The 20,632-nt window shown below is 33.3% G+C and overlaps 1 protein-coding gene across 3 annotated transcripts in view; it reads left to right on the plus strand.

The window, feature by feature from the left end:
• The window catches only part of al (aristaless related homeobox), a 513,209-nt gene that overhangs the window by 409,228 nt on the left and 83,349 nt on the right, over positions 1-20,632 (plus strand). For all 3 annotated transcript variants that reach the window (XM_072535378.1, XM_072535379.1, XM_072535380.1), the window contains one exon: positions 14,792-14,837. In XM_072535378.1, coding sequence (XP_072391479.1) covers positions 14,792-14,837 — 46 coding nt within the window. The remainder of the gene's footprint in view (positions 1-14,791; positions 14,838-20,632) is intronic.

The raw sequence follows: 20,632 nt of genomic DNA on the forward strand, positions 1-20,632 counted from the left end.
AATTTGCTTTTAGGTCTTTTAGATCTATAACTCTAACGCTCACTACTCGAACTAGAACTATTTGAATCTTTGTCCCTCATGTCAAATTGTAAACTTGTCACTCCGGGAACAACAAGGATTAGATGAAAAACAATTATTACATTCATCATCCAGCCTCAAGAGTCCACTGCTGAACATAGGCCTCTTCCTTATGTTTCCAACCCCGTCTATCTTGCGCCGCTCTCATCTAGTTTTTATTGAGTCTTCTTAAATCGTCAGTCCATCTTGTAGGTGGTCGACCGACGCTTCTCTTGTCTTCCCTTGGCCTCCATTCCAATAACCTCTTTGTCCATCGCCCATCTGTCATTCTGGCTATGTGTCCTGCCCATCTCCATTGTAGTCTAAAATGGAGATTATTACATTAGACTCAATGGAAAGCTCAATTGGGAATAAAGTTAAGTGATGTCGAAAAAGTAACTACTATACTACTAGTTACTTTGTGTTCGTTACTATCCAATACCCTAAGTATCTAATAACAAACCGAGAATTATATATCGTTACTTCATTATTCTAAATACTTCATTACTAACATTATCTGTTATTAATTTGTCTCGGTACTTTTGAATATTAGCCACGCTCTTTCAGAAAATTTTGTTTAACCGAATGATCTCATCGCACACTCAGCAGAAACAATTTATAGTCTTAGGCCGATAAGATTTGTTTATTTAGATTCCTCCTGACTAAATTATAATGGGAAAAAAAATTGAATTATTAAGTGGGTGTCCGTAACAATTATATTTTTTATTAGCTAGGGTGACATATTTTAGAAAATATCGATACGATATTACTGTCGGCGTCGCAATGCAAGAATATTATTTTTATGATTAGAGGGCGGCTATTCTCAAAATATGGACAATTAATTTCAGAGCGAAGAAGTCGTCTGCTGGAAAAGAATGTACAAAATATTTTATTTTTACATTGTAATTATGACCTCTGAGCACGTGTCAAATGTGTTTTTTTAATGAATATTTTGATTCGGTATGTATGTTTATGGTATTGTTTGTAATGCGCATAAGTCCAGTTTTTCAAATTTTTATTACATATTTTTTTGCGTCTCATAGAATCTTTAAGCATATACCCGAACTACTATACTCGCTAAAACCACACTCACTCCTAACTGCAAGACGCAAGAGTCTCGCAGGCTTAGTCTTGTTCTTGCTTAAATCTTGCACGGTCAGTCTTGGTCTTGGTCTTGCTAAAATTAGGCGGTCTTGGTCTTGGTCTTGGTCTTGCAAAAATGCAAGAACAAGACCAAGACTGCAAGACCAAGACCGATTTTGGGCAACACTAATTAGAAGCTAAGAACGCTAACAATACAGGACAATTTAGAATTAAATACTTGGATGGCATCCCAAAAATTGTTCCTTTAAACAGATAGGTCCCAACAGTTTTACAAGCCAAGATCTTCAGGTTTACTATCAGAATGTGCGTGGTTTGAATTCCAAAGTAATTGATTTTTACTCTAGTGTTAGTGAATGTGAATTTGATGTCATTGCTCTAACTGAGACTTGGCTCAACTCTGATGTTATTAGTTCGGAATTGTTTAATGATGACTATCAGGTTTTTAGAAAAGATCGAAAGTTCGATGTAGTTAATAAATCGACTGGTGGCGGTGTACTGTTGGCACTTAAGTCAAATTTTGAGTGTGTTGTTGTTGATGTCTCAACATTTGATTTACATTTTCCACTAGTTGATTTGTTGGTTGTTGAGTGTCGCATAGGAAATAAAAAGTTTTATGTTTCAGTATTATATATTCCTGATAAATTAAAGTTGAAAGATTTTGAATATTTTTTTGAAATGTTAGAGCAACTTGAATTATTTAATGACACTGTTATTCTCCTGGGCGACCTTAACATTCCAAAGTATATTGATCAAAACAGATCTGATGTGAAGACATCGGCAGTGCTAGACTTCATGTGTTTGTTTAATTTAAATCAGTATAATCAGGTGGGAAATAATTTAAATCGATTGTTAGACTTAGTTATATCATCAGATACATGTCATGTAAGTCGCGATAATGCACCACTTGTACAAGAAGATTTACATCATCCAGCATTAATGATAAATATTAATGATTTTCAGAAAAAGGAAACCAGTTTTGTGGCTCATTCTAAAACTAAAAGATATAATTTTAAAAAAGCAAATTTTCCTTTACTGCACTCAGAATTTCTTAATTGTGACTGGAATTTTTTAGATATGTCTGATGATGTAAATACAGTCCTAGAAATATTTTATGCTAAGATATATGAATTATTTGATATGTGTGTACCAATTTACAGAAATTATAAACATCAATATCCTACATGGTACAATGCGGAAATAATTAGAATGATAAAGTTGAAATCAAAAAATATCAAAAATTATAAGAAAACAGGTAATATACTTTATATGCATGAATTTAAAAGGTTGCGAAAAATAATTAAACAAATGATTAAAGCTCAATATAACGTTTATCTTGAAAAAATTCAGAATAGTATTTCTAACGAATCTAATAATTTCTGGGCATATGTTCATGCAAAGAATAAAACTTCTAGAATCCCAGGTGAAATGTGTTACAACGGCGATACATTTAATAATCCTCGCGATATAATCCATGCTTTTAAGATGTTTTTTAAAAAAGTTTATTTACCTGTCGACAACAATGTATTAAATAATCAAGAATGTAGTGATATCTACTTACCCACTATTAATTTTAACGAATTTCAAGAAAACGAAATTTTAGTAGCCTTTAAAAGAATTAAAAATAAAATGACGTCCGGACCGGATAATATTCCAGCATTTTTAGTGAAAGATTGTTCTCGGGTATTTGTAAAGCCACTTCAAAAAATTTTTAACTTATCGATAAAAACGGGAACTTATCCCGAGTTATGGAAAAATGCGAAAATATGCCCTGTATTCAAAAACGGATCGAAATCTGATGTATCCAATTACAGACCGGTATCTTTGTTATCCAATTTTTCAAAGGTTTTCGAAGTAACTCTATATAACCGGATTTACCCTTCTGTTAGGGGATGGATATCACCTTATCAACATGGCTTTATAGATAAACGTTCTACTGTATCAAACTTGGCTGTAATAACTCAATATATTTCAGATGTTTTGGATGTACAAGGTCAAGTAGATGTGATATATACTGATTTTTCTAAAGCGTTTGATAAGGTTGATCACAAATACCTTCTCTTTAAATTATCAAATTTGGGATTTGCTGGAAACATTTTAAAGTTACTGGAAAGCTATTTAATAGGTAGGAACCAATTTGTATCCTATAATGGTTTCATATCAGAATTAATCTGTACTACATCCGGTGTTCCACAGGGATCAAATTTAGGTCCATTGTTGTTCCTATTATATATCAATGATTTATTTTTAGATATTAATAACAGAAAATTGTGTTTTGCGGATGATCTTAAAATATACTGTGAAATTAAAACAATTGCTAACTGTATAGATTTACAGAACGATCTAAATTATATAGATACTTGGTGTGTAAAAAACAAACTTTTTCTTAATGTCAAGAAATGTAAAGTAGTAAGTTACTCTAGAAGAGAAAATAAGGTTGATTTTAATTATGTAATTCAGGGGTCAGATCTTGAAAAATGTAATAGCATTAAAGATTTAGGAGTTATATTTGATTCAAAATTAACCTTTAACAACCATATTGAGCAGAAAGTATCCGATGCTATGAAAATGTACGGTTTTATCATCAGAAACTGTAGAAATTTTAGCGATATAAGACCGATTAAACTGCTGTATCTATCGCTGGTGCGAACAAAACTAGAATATTGCAGCTTAATTTGGTATCCCATTTATAAATGTTATATGCAACAGATTGAAAAGGTACAACGGAAACTTTTAAAATATTTAGCTTTTAAGGTTGATGGAGTATATCCTGTCCATGGTTATGATTACGATTTGTTATGTAACAGGTTTAATATTGTAAGTTTAGAGTTAAGAAGAATTATATTTTCGGTTTCATTTATATATAAGTTGTTACACAACTGTATTGACTGCAGTGATATATTAGGTCAAATTAGATTTAATGTGCCAAGAATTACTTCCAGGTCGACTATAGTGTTTACTTGTCCACGTGCGAGAACAAATATGTTACTGAAGTCACCAATTTATATTATGTGCAATAATTATAACAAAATATGCAACCATTGTGATATTTTCTCATGCTCAATTAATCATCTGGTTGATACCGCACTGGTTTATGGAGTACATTAGATTGTTAATTTTTTTTTGTGTATTTTTTTTTATTTCTTATATACGTAGTGATTTGTTTAATTTATATTGTTCCCACTCTTTATTTTGTTTTTCACCTACTTATTTTTTGCACTTATTTTTTTACTTGATATTTTTGTATCACCTACTAATGATTGTTTACTAATTAAAAATGTATCTTAAATTTTTACCCTAGAAATGGGAAACTGTTGGGTAATAAAGCTATTATTTATTTATTTATTTATTTACCAGTTATCAACTATACTTAGGGCTAGTTGCATTTTCCCAGATACATCCTGGTCGAATTTGTCCCTGACGACAATTGTAGTATCGTCATCATATCCTAGATAGTAAAGTCTTTTGTGGACAGATTTTTACGATCATCTAACAAAGTTGCCCAACGTGAAGATGACAGAACTCCTTCTTGTGGACAGCTTTCAACTGCTCCTGCTTTGATGTTTGTTTTACCCAGAGTGGATATTGCTATTCTATTCTTTCAGCATGCCCTTATCTATCGGCATATTACCACAGGAGTGCCTCGTCTACTCATTGCTGTGACAAAAGAGTTAGTGCTCTCTCTTAAAGCAATGCTACATTATTTCTTTTTCTTCTATTGACTTTAAAATAAGTATATTTAGATCACCCAATGCTGAGTCTGTAGATTTACCAGGTTGCTATGCATATTGACGATTGCTTAGATGATTATCCTTTAGCTCTTTGTCTCTTTTATACTTATCCAGAAGTCTTTAGAGCGTTTTAATGGAAAAGACGATAGGCCCATTGGTCTATATTTGGCGTTAGGTCTGATACTTTACCTAACTTAGGCAAGCATATGACTTTTACCTTTTGCCATATTTCCGGTACGACCCCCATGCTAAACTGGCTTTGAGGAGCTTGCATAGGTGTTTTATCAATATCTTTAATCCCATATGCAACAGTATTGGATATATGCCATCTGTCCCTGGAGACTTATATGGCCGAAACTTATTTATAGCCCATCTAATTCTGCTTGGTCTTGTGATTGCTGTGGCTATTTCCCAATCTATAGAACTTGACCAAGTCAAGTTTAATTCCAGTTAAAGATTTCAGTTCCACCTTTCAAAAATCAAAAATAAGATTTGTCTTAACCTAAAAACTATTTTTACAGCCGAATTAAAACTAAAACCTAGTAGGTAAGTCATGAGGTTTAAACCTCATGTGTGTCATTTACTTTCTTCTGGTAAGATTATTAGATCGCTTGCTAGTTTGTTTTAGTGTGATTTCATTCGTTCCCGATAGAATACACCAATCTTTTTGAATCAATTTATTTAACACTCGGAACATTAAGAACCCTATGAACTATGATATGGGATACCTACTGCTACAAGCCAATTATCATCATCATCATCATTCAATCTTCGCTTATCCACTGCTGGACATAGATCTCCCTCATAATTTTCCATTTATTTCGATCTTGTGCCTCTTGCATCCAATTCCTATGACAACGTTTTAGATCGTCAGTCCAACGTGTTGGTGGACGACCTCTACTTCGGTAGGCATCATCTCTTGGTCTCCATTCCAGTATCCGCTTTGTCCATATATTGTCTGTCATTCGAGCCACGTGACCTGCCCAGTTCCATTTTAGTGTTGCTACTCTCTCTACTGCATCAGCCACTCCTGTTCTTTGTCGTAGCTGGCGATTTGGGATCTTGTCTCGTAGTGAAACGCCCAACATAGCACGCTCCATCGCCCTTTGACACACACGGATCTTTTGAACTGTTCTCCTTGTCATGGTCAACGTTTCGGCACCGTAAGTTAACACTGGCAAAACACACTGATTAAACGTTTTTCTTTTAAGGCATATTGGTATATCAGACGATTTGAAAATATGGTTCAGCTTGCCGAAGGCTCCCCAAGTCAGTCTTATACGACGGAGAATCTCAACGGTTTGGTTATCTTTTCCTATGCGAATCTCATGACCTAGGTATTTATAGGCCATTACCTGGTCTATGGATCTTGTTCCTACGCATATATCTTCGCTGACTACAAGATTTGTCATAATCTGGGTTTAAGATATATTTATTTTTAATCCCCCTCATCTATCCTATCAGCTATTAGTACAATATCATCTGCAAACCTTAGATGGCTAAGCTTTTCTCCGTTTATGTTTATGTCCTTGTCGGTCAGTTTTGCCCTTTTACATATATATTCCAAAAGCGTAGTGAACAGTTTCGGCGATATGGTGTCCCCCTGGCGTACTCCACGTTGTATCGGGAATTTCTGGGTTTGACGATCACCCACTCTAACACTGGCTGTTGCGTTTTGGTATATATGTTTAATTATATTTATATACCGATAGTCAATTCGGCATTCTGTCAAGGCTTCCAACATTTTTTGTTGATTTACGGTGTCGAATGCCTTTTCATAGTCGACAAATATTAAAGCTAGTGGTTTATTATATTCAGTGCATTTTTCTATAAGATTTTTTATTACCAGTAGGTGATCGTTTGTTCCATAGCCTTTTCTAAAACCCGCCTGTTCTATGGGCTGATAAAATTCCAATTTATTTTCTAGTCGTTTCGTAATTATTTTTGTAAATAGTTTATAAATATGTGAAAGTAGACTTATGGGCCTGTAATTCCTGAGGTCGGTAGCATCCCCTTTTTTATGAAGTATGATAATTTCTGCGTTATACCACTGGGTTGGTGTTATTGCTTCCTGCAAACAGCTAGTGAATAGTTTGGCAAGGACCTGCCATAATCTTTTTCCAGCCACCTTCAAGGCATCTGCCACTATTTCATCGCCTCCGGGGGACTTATTGTTTTTCATTTCTTGCACTGACCTTCGAACTTCATTGGGTGTTACGTCCAAGCCAATAATACTGCTTAAATTTCAGACCTAATTTTTCCCTTTTATCAAAAATGCTTTGCCATGTTAATCTGCGGTCCAGATTCATCGCTAGGTATTTTGTGTGGTCGGAGTGTTGAAGTTGAAGTCCATTAAGTGTGACTGGTATACAGTAATCTCATTTCATAGTAAACGTTGCATAAACAGATTTACTGGAATTTCATTTAATGCGTCAAATGTGTAACCAGTTTTGTAGTTTGTCGAGAGCAATTTGTTAACCTTTAGAGGCAGCTTTAGGCCAGGTATGTGATGCCATAATAACAGAATCATCAGCATAGCTTGCAACTAGCGTTGATTTGGTTACAGGTAGATCGGCAGTAAATAGCAAATACATGGTTGGCCCCAGTATACTTCCTTGCGGTACTCTTGCAGAGATCGAAAAAATTTCGGAGAGGGTTGCGTTTATTTTGACTTGGAAGTTTTGGATATTCAGATAGATTTGATTATTTTTATAGGAGTATGGTAAGTATTCTTTGCCTTCTAGGTCATTGCTGATTTTTTCGATTAAGGTAGTTCCACGGTGCCATTTTGTTTCTGAAACCAAGTTGATGGTCAGATATAAGTTTTCTTTCATTGACTTTCTCCATCAGTTGCTTAAGTATAAATTTCTCTAGCAGTTTTGACAGAATTGGCAACCGACTTCTTGGCTAATACGAGTTTAGCTTCTCTGGTTTTTTCTTAGGTTTCAGTATCATTATTATTTGATCAATTTTCTATGTATAAGGGAATTAGTTCAATCTTAATGCTGCCTTGATTATTTGCTGGAGTGCTTTAATGGATATAACAGGTAGTTCTTATATAGTTTTACCGGTTATAAGATCACAAGTAGCGCTGAATCTATTGTATTGGAGAAAAAGTTTCTATAACTTTAAAACTCCTGAGTACTTAGTCCATTTGATCAGGTACTTAAATGTAATCAAACATTTTGTATTTTGGCTTTTTCAGTGTCAGTTCTTGCTTAGAATAAGTGGGATGTGCTGTTGAGGTCTTTTGATTTTTTTTTAGATTTTTTAAAGGAATAATCAGTGAATGTTGGAGAAATAAGTCTTCTACTCACGATCGGTAATAGATTTTATTAAAGTTTTTTAGGTTTTATTAAAATTTTTAATATATTATTTTTCTAGGACCAATTTCCCTAACATTTATGAATAGGTGCTCAAACCAACAAGTTTTTTTGTCGATTTTTTTGCCATTTTTTCTTAATTATTAACGTTTTGTTGCCATTTTTTGGTTAAAAATTGTGGATAACAATGCAGATTGCTATATACTTTTTGTAAAGTTGACGCCTGCTGTGTCTAAGGCTTCCCTTGTTTTAAGCAGAAGGCCAATACGTGGGTTCTCTTGTGGATAGGTACTGAAAATTTAAGTTTTAAGGAGCTTGTAGTAGGTGTCTCTCCTTGGTTATTGTTACTCTAGCTATCCGGTACATATTTTTAGCGTTATAATCTCAACCTTCAATGAACCTATGTACCCTAATAAGTAGACATGGAAGTAGACATGAAAGATGAAATGGGTACAAACTACGTAGAAGAAAATGAGGTAGAGAATGGAGTAGAAGCTCTTTTCGAAGCTATTAAAGCCCAGAAAAAGCCCCGGGAGTTGACGAAATACCAGCAGAATTGTATAAAATAGGTGGCGACCACCTAGCAAGTCACATTCACGCGCTCATCAAAGACATAAGACAAAAAGACAAAATACCCGACGACTGGAAGTAAAGTATAGTAGGTATGCCTGATCTATAAAAAAGGAGACAAACTCCAGTGCAAAAACTACCGTGGAATTTCTCTACTATGTATAGCATATAAAGTAAAGTTCTCACGTATATTATAAACCAGCGGCTCCAACTACTAGCAGAAAATATTATTGGAGAGTATTAGACGGACTTCTGATGGGAAAGATTGACACTGGATCAAATATTTACAGTCAAACAGATCTTGAGCAAATTATGGGAACATGACATTGATGTACACAACGTGTACAGTCACAGGACTCAGTCGAAAGAAACAAACTCTACAATATATTAGCTGAATTGGTAATACCACACAAGCTAATTAGACTCATTAAAGCCACACTAGATGAAACTCAAGCATGTGTATGAACACAAAACCACCGGACAGACTTTTTCGAAATTTCGCAGGGACTAAAGCAGGGAGATGGGCTGGCCCCAACTTTATTTAACGTGGCACTGGAGTATGCGGTTAGATAAACGCAAACTGGACGAGGCAACCTACTGACCAACCGAATGGTTCAACTGGCCGCTTATGCCGATGATATTAATATTATGAGTACAACATCAACAGGAGCACAGGAAACATACTCAGAATTAAAAACGCAAGCAAAAAGGCTAAATATATAAATAAATTCAGAAAAAACAAAAATATTGATACAGACGAAAAGAAATATAGTCCCACAAAACATTATTCATGAAGATGACATTGAAACGGCTGGAAAGTTTACAGTTTACATATTTGGGAATAGAAATATATGCCGACCGATCAGAAAATGGAGAAATAGGGAAGAGAATAACGCACGCAAACAGAGCGTATTTTGCCCTCTCCCATATATTTCGGTCTAAATATGACCATCGAAATACAAAGATGAGAATCTATAAAACCTTAATTCGACCAATAGCATGGGTGGACTGCTATGGCAGTGAAGCATGGGTTCTAAAAGAAATATCCAAAAGCAAACTTGACACATTCGAAAGGAAACTACTGAGGAGAATACCAGGACCTGTGAGGGAAAACGGAATCTTCAGAAGTCGATACAACAACGAGCTTTATCAACTTAATAAGGAAGCACCACTGTCAGACTTCATTAGAACACAAAGATTGCAATGGGACGGACATGTGATAAGAATGGGAGAAGATAGGCTACCAAAAAGAGCACTGAACGCTAGAATGCAGAGAAAGAGACCGGTTGAAAACCCAAGAAAGCGCTGGTAAAACACAGTAAACAGCGAAGTACAAGACCTTTTAGAAGTCCGTGTATGGAGAACATCAGCCACAGACAAGCAAGGGTGAAGTAAAAAAATAAAGAAGGCTATGGCTCAATTTGGGCTGTAGTGACGTAGAAGAAGAAGAAGTAGGTGTCTCTCCTTGGCTGTTGTTACTCTAGCTATCCGGTACATATTTTTAAACGTTATAATCTCAACCTGCGATTAACCTATTACTTAGCGTCTTAACGAATTGTTCCTAGTTCTCCCTTTTGTTATTGTGTTTTGGTGGACAGGAAACTGCAAACACTTGTAATTGGTGCGTCTTTTTTCAACTGCGTCTATTTATAGTGATGGCATATTTACGTGGAGCGTTAAGATTCTTAAGCCAATTGGTTGGAGGAATAACTGGTTCTAAAATGGTTTACCTTGTATGTTTTGTGAAGTTATAATTCCATTAATCTTTCTATATAGATATCTGATTTTTTTTGAAATAGTAATCTGATGTGTTTGATAAATATAATAATAAATATTCTATATTCTATTTTAATACTAATCTTAACTAAGTACTCTACATACTCATTATTTTTAAGTCCAATATGAGCCTTCACCCAAATTAATCTTTATATTGAGGCCAAATTTACTAAGTATTTTGAGAAATGCAATTTTTTTATGTTTTGTAGAACTGAAAGGCAGTCTGAAAACATTAAATTGTATTTTTTGTTGGAATTTTTAACAGAATTTAACTCTCCAAGTACAACTCATGATTTTGCATTTTCGATTATTCCAGTTATAAATAGTTCTCAAAATCAGAATTCGAAATTTCATAATTATAGTTTATTCTCAAATCATACAGATACATAAGTCCTCTACCAAGAACTAAATTCATGACAAATTAACTAGCGCATCCTTTGATTTCACCCGTGAGACGCTCATGTACTACAAACAGACAACTTAAACTACCAATTACTCGAGCTCAATTTGAGGAGTTGCACCTGAATTAGAAATTAATTTGGTTGGATTGTTGACTTCGAAGTAAATCAACTCTAATTAGTATTTAAAGAATGCCGATGGTGGCTTAATTGCTTTGTTTGAAGATTGTTAAGTTGATTACACCAATTAAGAAGTAATAAGGAAGGACAGAAGTCGTAGACGAATGTCCTTTAGTACTTAAAAATCTGTACAGCATACTTGTATTCATTTTATACTTTATTGGTAGTTTTTAGAGTAAGCAAGTTTCTTGGTTTTCTATAGATAATTGGCTACTTTCAGATCTGATGTATGCTTATATTACCGGCTTTCTTCTTTTCATATATTGCAGTTTTTATTGAGGCATAAGACATTATAAGATTGTATATAAAGGATATAGTGGATGAAAAAGCGACTTTAAGAGTAGAGATCTAATATCCAGAAATTCGAGTTTAGTTATATTTTTCTGCAATGTAGCAACCATTAAACTTTTTCGAAACTTCTAAAAGACACTTAGACACTTTTTTATTAGTGGTTATATACATACATTATATACAGTGGTTATAGTTATGTCACAAGTAAAACATATTCTTGAAGGTTCTTTCTTTAGTAATTGCTTGTGTATTTGTGTTCTATCCTCAAGCGATAGATTATTACCTGGAATAAACCTGGCACTTTGTGGTAGACATAAAAGTGTTTTAAAATATATTTTTTATTCTTTTTAACATTAGTTTTCTGTAAACAGATATAAAAAAATAACTTGTTTTGTCTATTAATAGTTGAAGCATTTCAGTGGGGCTAAATAAATATTCCACTAGGGAAAATGTGTACACAATGACATATAGTTTTGTTTTTGTGTTATAACTTTTTATTCGAGTTCACAGCACATCCATAATTAATTTTGTCCGTATGCTTCTGCCACAATGACATATTGCTAATAACCAAAATGACATACATTTAATAGCTACAAAATTATTGGCATAATTTGTAAATAAAACGCTTAGTTCTTCTTGGAACACCAGCGCAAGAAGCGTGAGCCCAAAGCGAACATTGTAAGCACCGCAACCAGAATTCTCTTGGCTCTCCTAAGTCCTGAATAAAGTTCGTAACAGTAATTATTTTCTTTAAATAATTTATTGGTTGCTTTTGTTTTTTCTTTGTTGGCGGAAGCTTTGGGCTCATTTTTAGATTTTATTTCCAACATATTAGAAGTGTCTACAATACAATACCAACAAGCTCTGTCTTTTTGGTTTACGTTTTCCTTTAGCAATAATAAAACATTATTTTGTCACTGAAGAAAACAGCTCAATAGGAACAGCAAGAGCAGAAGACGATGGACGTTCATTGGTATCAGCAACTTAGACCTTAGTTTGTAGTAGGAACCTGAGGTGAATTTTAACTTGTGAGTCGGTAAGTGCTGTTATTTTGGCTGTATTATTTTATTCAGATCTCATAGCTCTGAATCATTTCTAACCACAGCGATCTGAGACGTATTTGTCACAATAACTGAATCATCTCCTTGTTGTGAAAGTTGTCTCAAAACCTGTTTAGACTCAATAGATTCCACTACTGTTGCAGATTAAGAAGGCTGCTTATTGGAGTCTTTATGTTTGTAGATTCAGCAGTCGCGTACATATAATACGGAAGTATATAAGGGTTCAGCGGCCAGATGCCAGGGTTTTTAAATCCGTGACATGCATTTTGCACCGTAGCTGCTTTACCTTATGCTTCGAAACAAGCCGGCGATCTAAAAATCCATAACAACACGTTCAGGATGTGCCTTTAGCCATTTAACAATTTCTTGGTTATAGTAGGTCTTCAAAAGACCAAAAAATAGACGCTAAAAGGTTGCATACGATAAGTACAATGTTTTATCCACTTCATAAACATTTCGGTGATTATCCAACCTGATTGTTGAGCAACACCTTAATCTTTAAGTTCGCTTTGCATATTTTTTAACGAAATATCATCATTGGCGGAGTGAAAGTTTCAACAGCATTAACATAAAAGCATTTTCAACAGGAAGTTTCAACAGCATTAACAAAACAAATAATATTGATATAATATGACATAACAATATAGTGTTTGCTTTGTGCTCCGCACTAGTTATAACTCCGATTTTTCGTTTCCTTTCCATGGTTGCTAAAATCTTTTCAGGTTTTTGTACTGTGGATAGCGAAAATTTATCAGCATTATAAAAACGGTGCAACATATGTCCAACAGATTCTATCAAGCTTCCGTGCAACTGATAAAACTTTTGGAATTGAGGCTGATTAAAATCTTGAACGAGAGATGCTAAAGGGGCTTCCGGTTCGTGCAAAAATATACCTTAATTACGTCTTAGAAATCCATCAACCAGTTTTGTCCTGCCTTTTGCTTTGTGGATGTTAAATTTATGAGCAAAACCATTTTATCCGCCATCTGAAAAGCTTATTCTTTTTTTCCATAGCTAATGTTAAAGTGTTGCTATAACAACTGTTTTGAGTAGATAAAGTATCACTTTAACCGCAAGGGTAGATAAAGTGACACTTGAACAGCAAGAGTAGATAAAATGTTTTAACTGTTTTTTATTCAATAAAATTTACAAATTCAAACACATTAAGGATTAAAAATAACTGAAATTTTACAATTAACATTATTAGAAATATCTATTTTTGGAGCATCACAACTTGTACTCGTTTGCTTAAACACTTGATTGGAGGTACTGGATTGATTTTCTGGTCCGCCAAGTATACACTTGGATACAGCAATCTTATTGCTTATTGACTCTTCAATGTAAGATTCTGCAACAGATAATATTCCGTCCATTTCGTATTTATTCACTTTGTACACAAAACGCAACAATATTCTCCGCAAAAACCAAAACGTAACATTTGCTTGACATTTGTTGACAGAGTAATTCATATCCCTAGCAACGGAGCAACACAATTGCGATTTTTGTGCTAAAAATTACAATTTTCTTTGAAATTCTATTTTTCACCTGAACTTGAAGTCTTGCTATAGAAAAAAATGTTGTATTGCACACGACGATAAAATCGCATTATCTTCTCGAGCATAATTAGCGTCTCGACTGACGTCTCGACGCTAAAAAACGCTCTCGAAGATAAAGTACAATTTTATCGTCTTGTACAATAAATAACTATAATTTGCTTCCTTTAAATTTCCCTTTTCTCTTGAAATGATAGGTAACTTAAATATTTACGTATTATGGTTATAAATAATTTCTTTTAAAAATAAATTTTGCGTAATTTTGTGTAAAAGGAATTATAAAAATAATAAACATAATTCAAGAACAATAATTAACAGCTTCGTATATATTTAATTTTCAAGGAAAAAATAAATTTTTTATAAAATTTATTGTTAAAAGATATTGTTTTTAACTATAATAAATAAATTGTTGCATATCATTTTATAATCTTTTTTACCAATAATAATAAGAGATAAGAAAAAATTTTGCAAAATAAATATTTATTATTTTAAACTGTTTAAATTAAAATTAAAATTAAACTGATTAAATGTATAAATTTATTGAATGTAAAATGTAAAAATTAAATTTATTCTTCTTCTTTTTTAAGTTCCATCTTCTATCGTAGGTTGTCTTCTTCTTCTTATATTCTTCGTCTTCCCACATTTCGCTTTCCTCGAACTTTGCCTTGCATAATAAGCTGCAGTAATGAGTATGAAATTTTTGATTTTAAAAGTAGAAAACTTTTATTATTTTGGAATTTTAATTTTCAGGGAGGAATTAGCTATGAAAATTGGACTTACTGAGGCTAGAATACAGGTAAGAACAAATATCTTCATATTTCAGGAAATATAACAATAGCTGAGCCTTATTAAAAATAGCTGATTTTTATTTGAATCCCTTTTTAAGACTGACTTAAGACTTAAGACTGACGGGCGTACTTTTGGGAAAATTCTGGGGCGCCCATATGAGTTATTAATTTTTTTTGTACAACTTTAAACTCTAAAAATCTGAAGGCACATTGATTTATCACATACTAATTTTATATTTTCTATACAAAAAAAGTTTTTTGGCTACAATTTAAAAAAACTTTTAAAATAGCTGTAAATTTCACAATATATTGGTTGTAAATATGTATAACATAATGATTTTTACTGTAAAAAGGGTTGAAGAGTTTTTAAAATTATATACTTTTTTGTCAAAATTAATTATTAGAATAAAAAAACTGTGTTTTAATAAATTAAATAGTGAAAAAAACTTATAATTTATAGATTTCCATCTCTTTCTCTTCTTCTGGGCCAGATTCGTTGTCCGGACTAATTGGAATGGGTATAGATTGACAAAGTTCTTCAATGTTATTATCAACAGTCCACAATCTTTTTTCTTCTTTTTTGATGTGGTTCACGGCATGGTTTATCTTTGTTATCTTTTCTTACTTTTTTTAAGAAATTTGATAAAAGTTGTTTGACATCCTTCAACTTAAAAGTTGTATTTTATGTGACCACTACACATTCAACTTGAGCCGTTATTCCTTTTGTTTTTGCCATTTCGTCAATGACATATCCGTTATCCGGACTGCATGAAAACATCCGAGGCATTCTCTTAGACATCACGCATAACTTTTTTGGGAATGATAATCCAATGGATTCCCCTGTCCTATTGAATCGCATTACCACAACCATTCTGCTGCTACAGCTCCGCTTGTGAAAATCCAATGATAAGCCGGTCCAGGATCATTTCCTATGTGCCTTATCTTGGTACTATGGTCGCTGCTGCCCTCCGTCAGGAATATTTAACGACCTGCTGGTCGAAGTGTGGGAAGGGAACGATATATGGGGATTAGATGGATTACAGGATTGGGACCTGCTTTCTCCTACGGGGAGCTTATGAGAGAAACAGTAGCTGGCGTAGGGGCAGGGTTGCAGCAATGAAGTAATGTGTCCTTTACTGAAAACTGTAAAAGAGTAGTACCCGTTACCCCCAATATAACGAATATGCCTCTGTAATATTTAATAATCATCATCATAAGTGGCTCGACAATCCGTTGTGGATCTTGGTCTGCTTACAAAGAAGTCGCCACTCCTGTCGATTCCTGGCAACTTCCCTCCATCTTCTAACCCTTAGAAACTGTAGGTCTTCTTACACACCATCAATCCATCTCATTCGTGGTCGTCCTCTGCTTCTTGTGCCCTCTGGTTTTGAAAATGTTAATCTCTTCGTGTATTCGTGATCTGACATCCTAGCAATGTGTCCAGACCACCCAATATTTAATAACAGTAAAAATATATTGTAAAATAATATGAAAAATAAAGCATGTAAAGAAAGAATGATAAATAAAGAACGAATTGCGTTTTAAGCATAGTCTGATCATGTATGATGATGTATTGGTTTGCATTGGAGCCAGTTGATTATATCTACTTTTTTACCGTCGGTAATTTTTTCACTAATTTTAAGTGATAGCTGGTTTTATCAAAAACAACCTTTCGAAAACAATTTCTTCTGTATCGTTCAATGTAGGTACTACAATGTGTGTAATTTGCATAACTTATCTCAACCGAAGTGAGGAAAATTATCTCTTATTGCCTTTAATCTTGTATCCAATGTAAGAATACCCTTGTTTAAATAATACAAATAAAACAGAAAGACGGTATTATATTTAATTTTGATGCATTGCATCTGCAAGCCGCTTATACGTTTTTCCACCTCATTACAACGCCATCTAATAAAAACACTAGGAATCCTAAGATTTCCTACTTTGCGAAACTAAATTCAAATTTTTACCACTGTGCTTTCTAAAACTTGGAAAGCAGACATATTGATGAATTAGTTTCATTAAGTAGGATTATTCTTAGTCTTAGGATTCCTAGTGTTGTTAGAACAAATAAACTTTTCTCCGAATGAAGTTTCTATAAAAGTCATCAATTTCCATTCGTTATTTTCCTTCATATCTTTTTGGCTCAGTAATATTTCCTTGCTTTCTTTCACTTAAAAATCTGTAATTGGTTTTTTCCCTAACACCTGTCATACCGGAGCACATAATCACTACATTATTAACCATTTAAGGTTGATGATGAACAAGGAAGTCATAAACATTTAACACTATAGTTTTTTTTCTCAGAAAGTATGCGCCGTTTTGAAGTTTAGCAGCAACAAATTGAAACGATGATGAAGGACACAAAGTATTCCATACATAAAAAATTTATTTAAAAATCCTTTATAAAAGGTATACAATTAAAAATTATATTGTCCCATTCTCCATCTTTTAGGCCTCTCTTTCATGGCGTCGTCTACTTCGTTCCTCCAGGATCTTCGGGGTCATCCTCTTTTCCTCCTTCCTATGGGGCTCTATTCGGTTATTTTCTTTATCCATCTGCTGTCGCTAGTTCTTCTTAATCTTCATACCACTTCAGTCTTTTTTGTTCTATATATGTTAGTATGTCTGTTTGTATTAATGTTCTTTGCTTTATTTCGTCATTACTTCTTCTATCCATTCTTGTTACTCTCCAGCATCTTCGCAGGCATTCCATCTCTGTTGCTACTATCTTACTGCTGTTATTCTTGTTTATGATTCAATTTGCAGCCCCATATGTCATAATACTTCGCACTAATGTTTTATAAATCTGTGTTTTTGTCTTTATATTTAGGTGTCTATCTCACCATACTGTATCTATCTCATATCACTGTTAAGTTGTCGGATTGCTGTTCTTGTTTGTCCTAATCTTTGTGTAATTTCTTCCTCTGTTGTTGCCTTTTTCGTGATTATAAACCCCAAGTATTTGAATTTATCCTTTCCTTTGATTGTTACTTTGTCATCAATCTGTAGATCTTCTATGTCTTCTTCACTTGTAGATAGGTACACTGTTTTCGCGAGGTTAATATCTAGGCCAGCCTTGGTATATTCTTCTTGTAGTTTCTTCATCATGTAGCTGAGGTCGTCTTGGTCTTGTGCAATCACTACTTAATCGTCTGCAAAGCTTAACGTATATAAGTATTCGTTCCGTACCGGTACTCCCAAGCCTTCGCATTTTCTTTTCCATGTAAGTATATTTTGAATGGGGTTAAGAATGTGGAACAACCCTGCAGGAGCCCTTTTGTTGTAATGAAGTCTTCTATGATTCTTGTTCCCATTTTAATGGACCCTTTATTTTCTTTATACAGGGCTTTTGTAGCTTCTATGAGTTCCGTCTGTATTTCTAATTTGTACATTGCCTCCCATAGTTCTGACCTTGGTACAGAGTCATACGCCTTTCTCAGGTGCACAAATGCCAAATGTATATCTATATTTTTTGTTTTTTTATTTTCCAATAGTTGTTTCAGTGTGTATATGTGGTCTATGCATGATCTTCCTGCCGTGAAGCCTGCCTGATCCTCCCCAATTTTGCCTTTTATCGGTTGCTCTATCTTTTTTCGCAGTATCTTCCCATATACTCTTCCTATTGATGATATTATGCTTATTCCTTTGTAGTTTTTGCATCGTTTTCTGTCTCCTTTCTTCAATATAGATGTCATATATGCCACCGTCCATTCATTTTGTGATACATGGTATACAGCCAGCTACAGGAACTTAGTTTCCTTGTGGATTATTCCATAAATGTAAAAGTATAGATATGCCTTATAAATCCAAAAATAGTAATACTATTAAAAGAGAGTTTTTTTGTGAAAATATTAAAATACAGGTAATAGTCTGTCCTCATATGAGGCCTTTTATGAGACCGCTTTTATGAGGTCTTTTTTTAAAACATATGTAACTAAACAAAATCATGCATAACTCACTGTAATTTTTCAAAAAAAAAAAACCTTATTGGTTTCAACTACATCCATTGAAAAATTGGTTGTGTATAACCTTTTAAAAGCTTTTTGTAGCTTGTGAAATGCAAAGTTTAGTATGTTCTAATATACGCATGTTTTTGCAATTTACGATATTAGAGGTCTTTCAAATAATAAAAACGTTCATGCTAAACATTCAGGATTATATTACTTTAATGAACACCTCTTGGTAAAAGTAAAAATTTTAAGTACTAAAAACAAAATTTTACTGAGCTAATATAAAATATCAGTTTCTTAAAATGTTGCAATTCTTAGGTCTACTTATGCAGTCGATTCGTTTTTAATAAACTGACTGCATCGGCTAATTTGCCATAATTAAGGAACAAGCATATGTTAAGGTTGCTAGAGTCGTAAAATGCAGTTTGAAGTTAATTTCATTGCTTATATTGAATTAAATATCGGCACATATCTGGAATGAACATAAAATAATTAATGAATCTACCTATATAAATGTGCAGAGATGAAAAAATCCTTAAAATGGGAAAAGCCGCAATGAATTTGAGACCTCGACATGTGTCAAGGTCTTTAACACTTTAATTGCATATCGGACTTGCGAATATTATACAGGTAATTTTTTTAGATCATGAGTTGAAATTTTTGTATACATCGCATAATTTTTATAGCATCACCTATAAAAATTAATTATATTTAGAACTATGAATAATAATTTTTTTTTATTATTTTGATAAAATAGTCAATAAAAAAATTGTTATTAAAGAAAGTTTAATAAACAATAAAAAATTTTTAACTGAAAAAAAAAATACTAAAACACAAAAATTTTTTGATAAAGTTTTACCAAAAAAAATTTTGTTAAATCAACAAAACAATATCAGCAATAATAAAATGAGAGGGAGGTAATTCAAAATGAACCAGCATAAAAGTAACAGAATAGAGATGCACAGAAATCGACACCGCAGAGAAATAAAGACAAAGAGAATGATGAAGTTTAATACAAATATGATCTCATATAGCAAAGGATCTAAATTGTAGGCACTAAATTCGGAGAAATGATAATTGAGTTTTAACACTGTTGTCAGGTTGGGATCATAGATAGATAGTTTATCTACTGCTAAATCTGTACCTCAGAAGAAAAGTGTACAAAATATCGATTTTTCAGGAGAGCAGTTTGAAATTTATCAATATGTATGCTGTTTTTAAGGGCTTAGTATTTTTCTTCGGATGTGACCAATTTTGTTAACAAGTTATGATCTATCAACTAGTGAATTTCAAGCAAATAAAGCACGAAATACAAATAGTGATTTGTCAAAAATTTATTCCGTTTTTGGTTTATAACATATAACATAATACATTTGTGTTTTAATAACAAGTCCAAACAAGTTATGGTTACTATTTGAACAAAACACAAAAGAACATAACAATTTTTATTGATAAAGAAATCTTTAATAAAAAATATGCAAAATAAACTAATGTTCTAGGTATTTAATACAGATACAACTAAGAAATTGAGTATGGTTATCAGATTGAGGTTTGTCGAATGTTATGTCTGGTTACAACTGCTATATGGGGTAGAAGCTTAAACTCTAAAAGCCCAATCCGTAAAAAAATTAGAGGTATTTAAAATGTGGCTATATAGGCGTCTAAAAATTCCTTGGTCTACAAAAGTCCCAAACGAAGAAGTGTTAAAACGAATTGGACATGGCAAAAAGTTTATCTTCTTCTTCAAGTGGCATCTCCGCGGCAGAGGTCGGCAATCATTTTATTTATGTATTTAAAATTTTTATTTCTTTATTTATCCTTCTAAGAATCTCTTTGTTTGTGACGTGTTC

This window comes from Diabrotica undecimpunctata, chromosome 6 (assembly GCF_040954645.1).
Source record: "Diabrotica undecimpunctata isolate CICGRU chromosome 6, icDiaUnde3, whole genome shotgun sequence".
Lineage (NCBI taxonomy): Eukaryota > Metazoa > Arthropoda > Insecta > Coleoptera > Chrysomelidae > Diabrotica > Diabrotica undecimpunctata.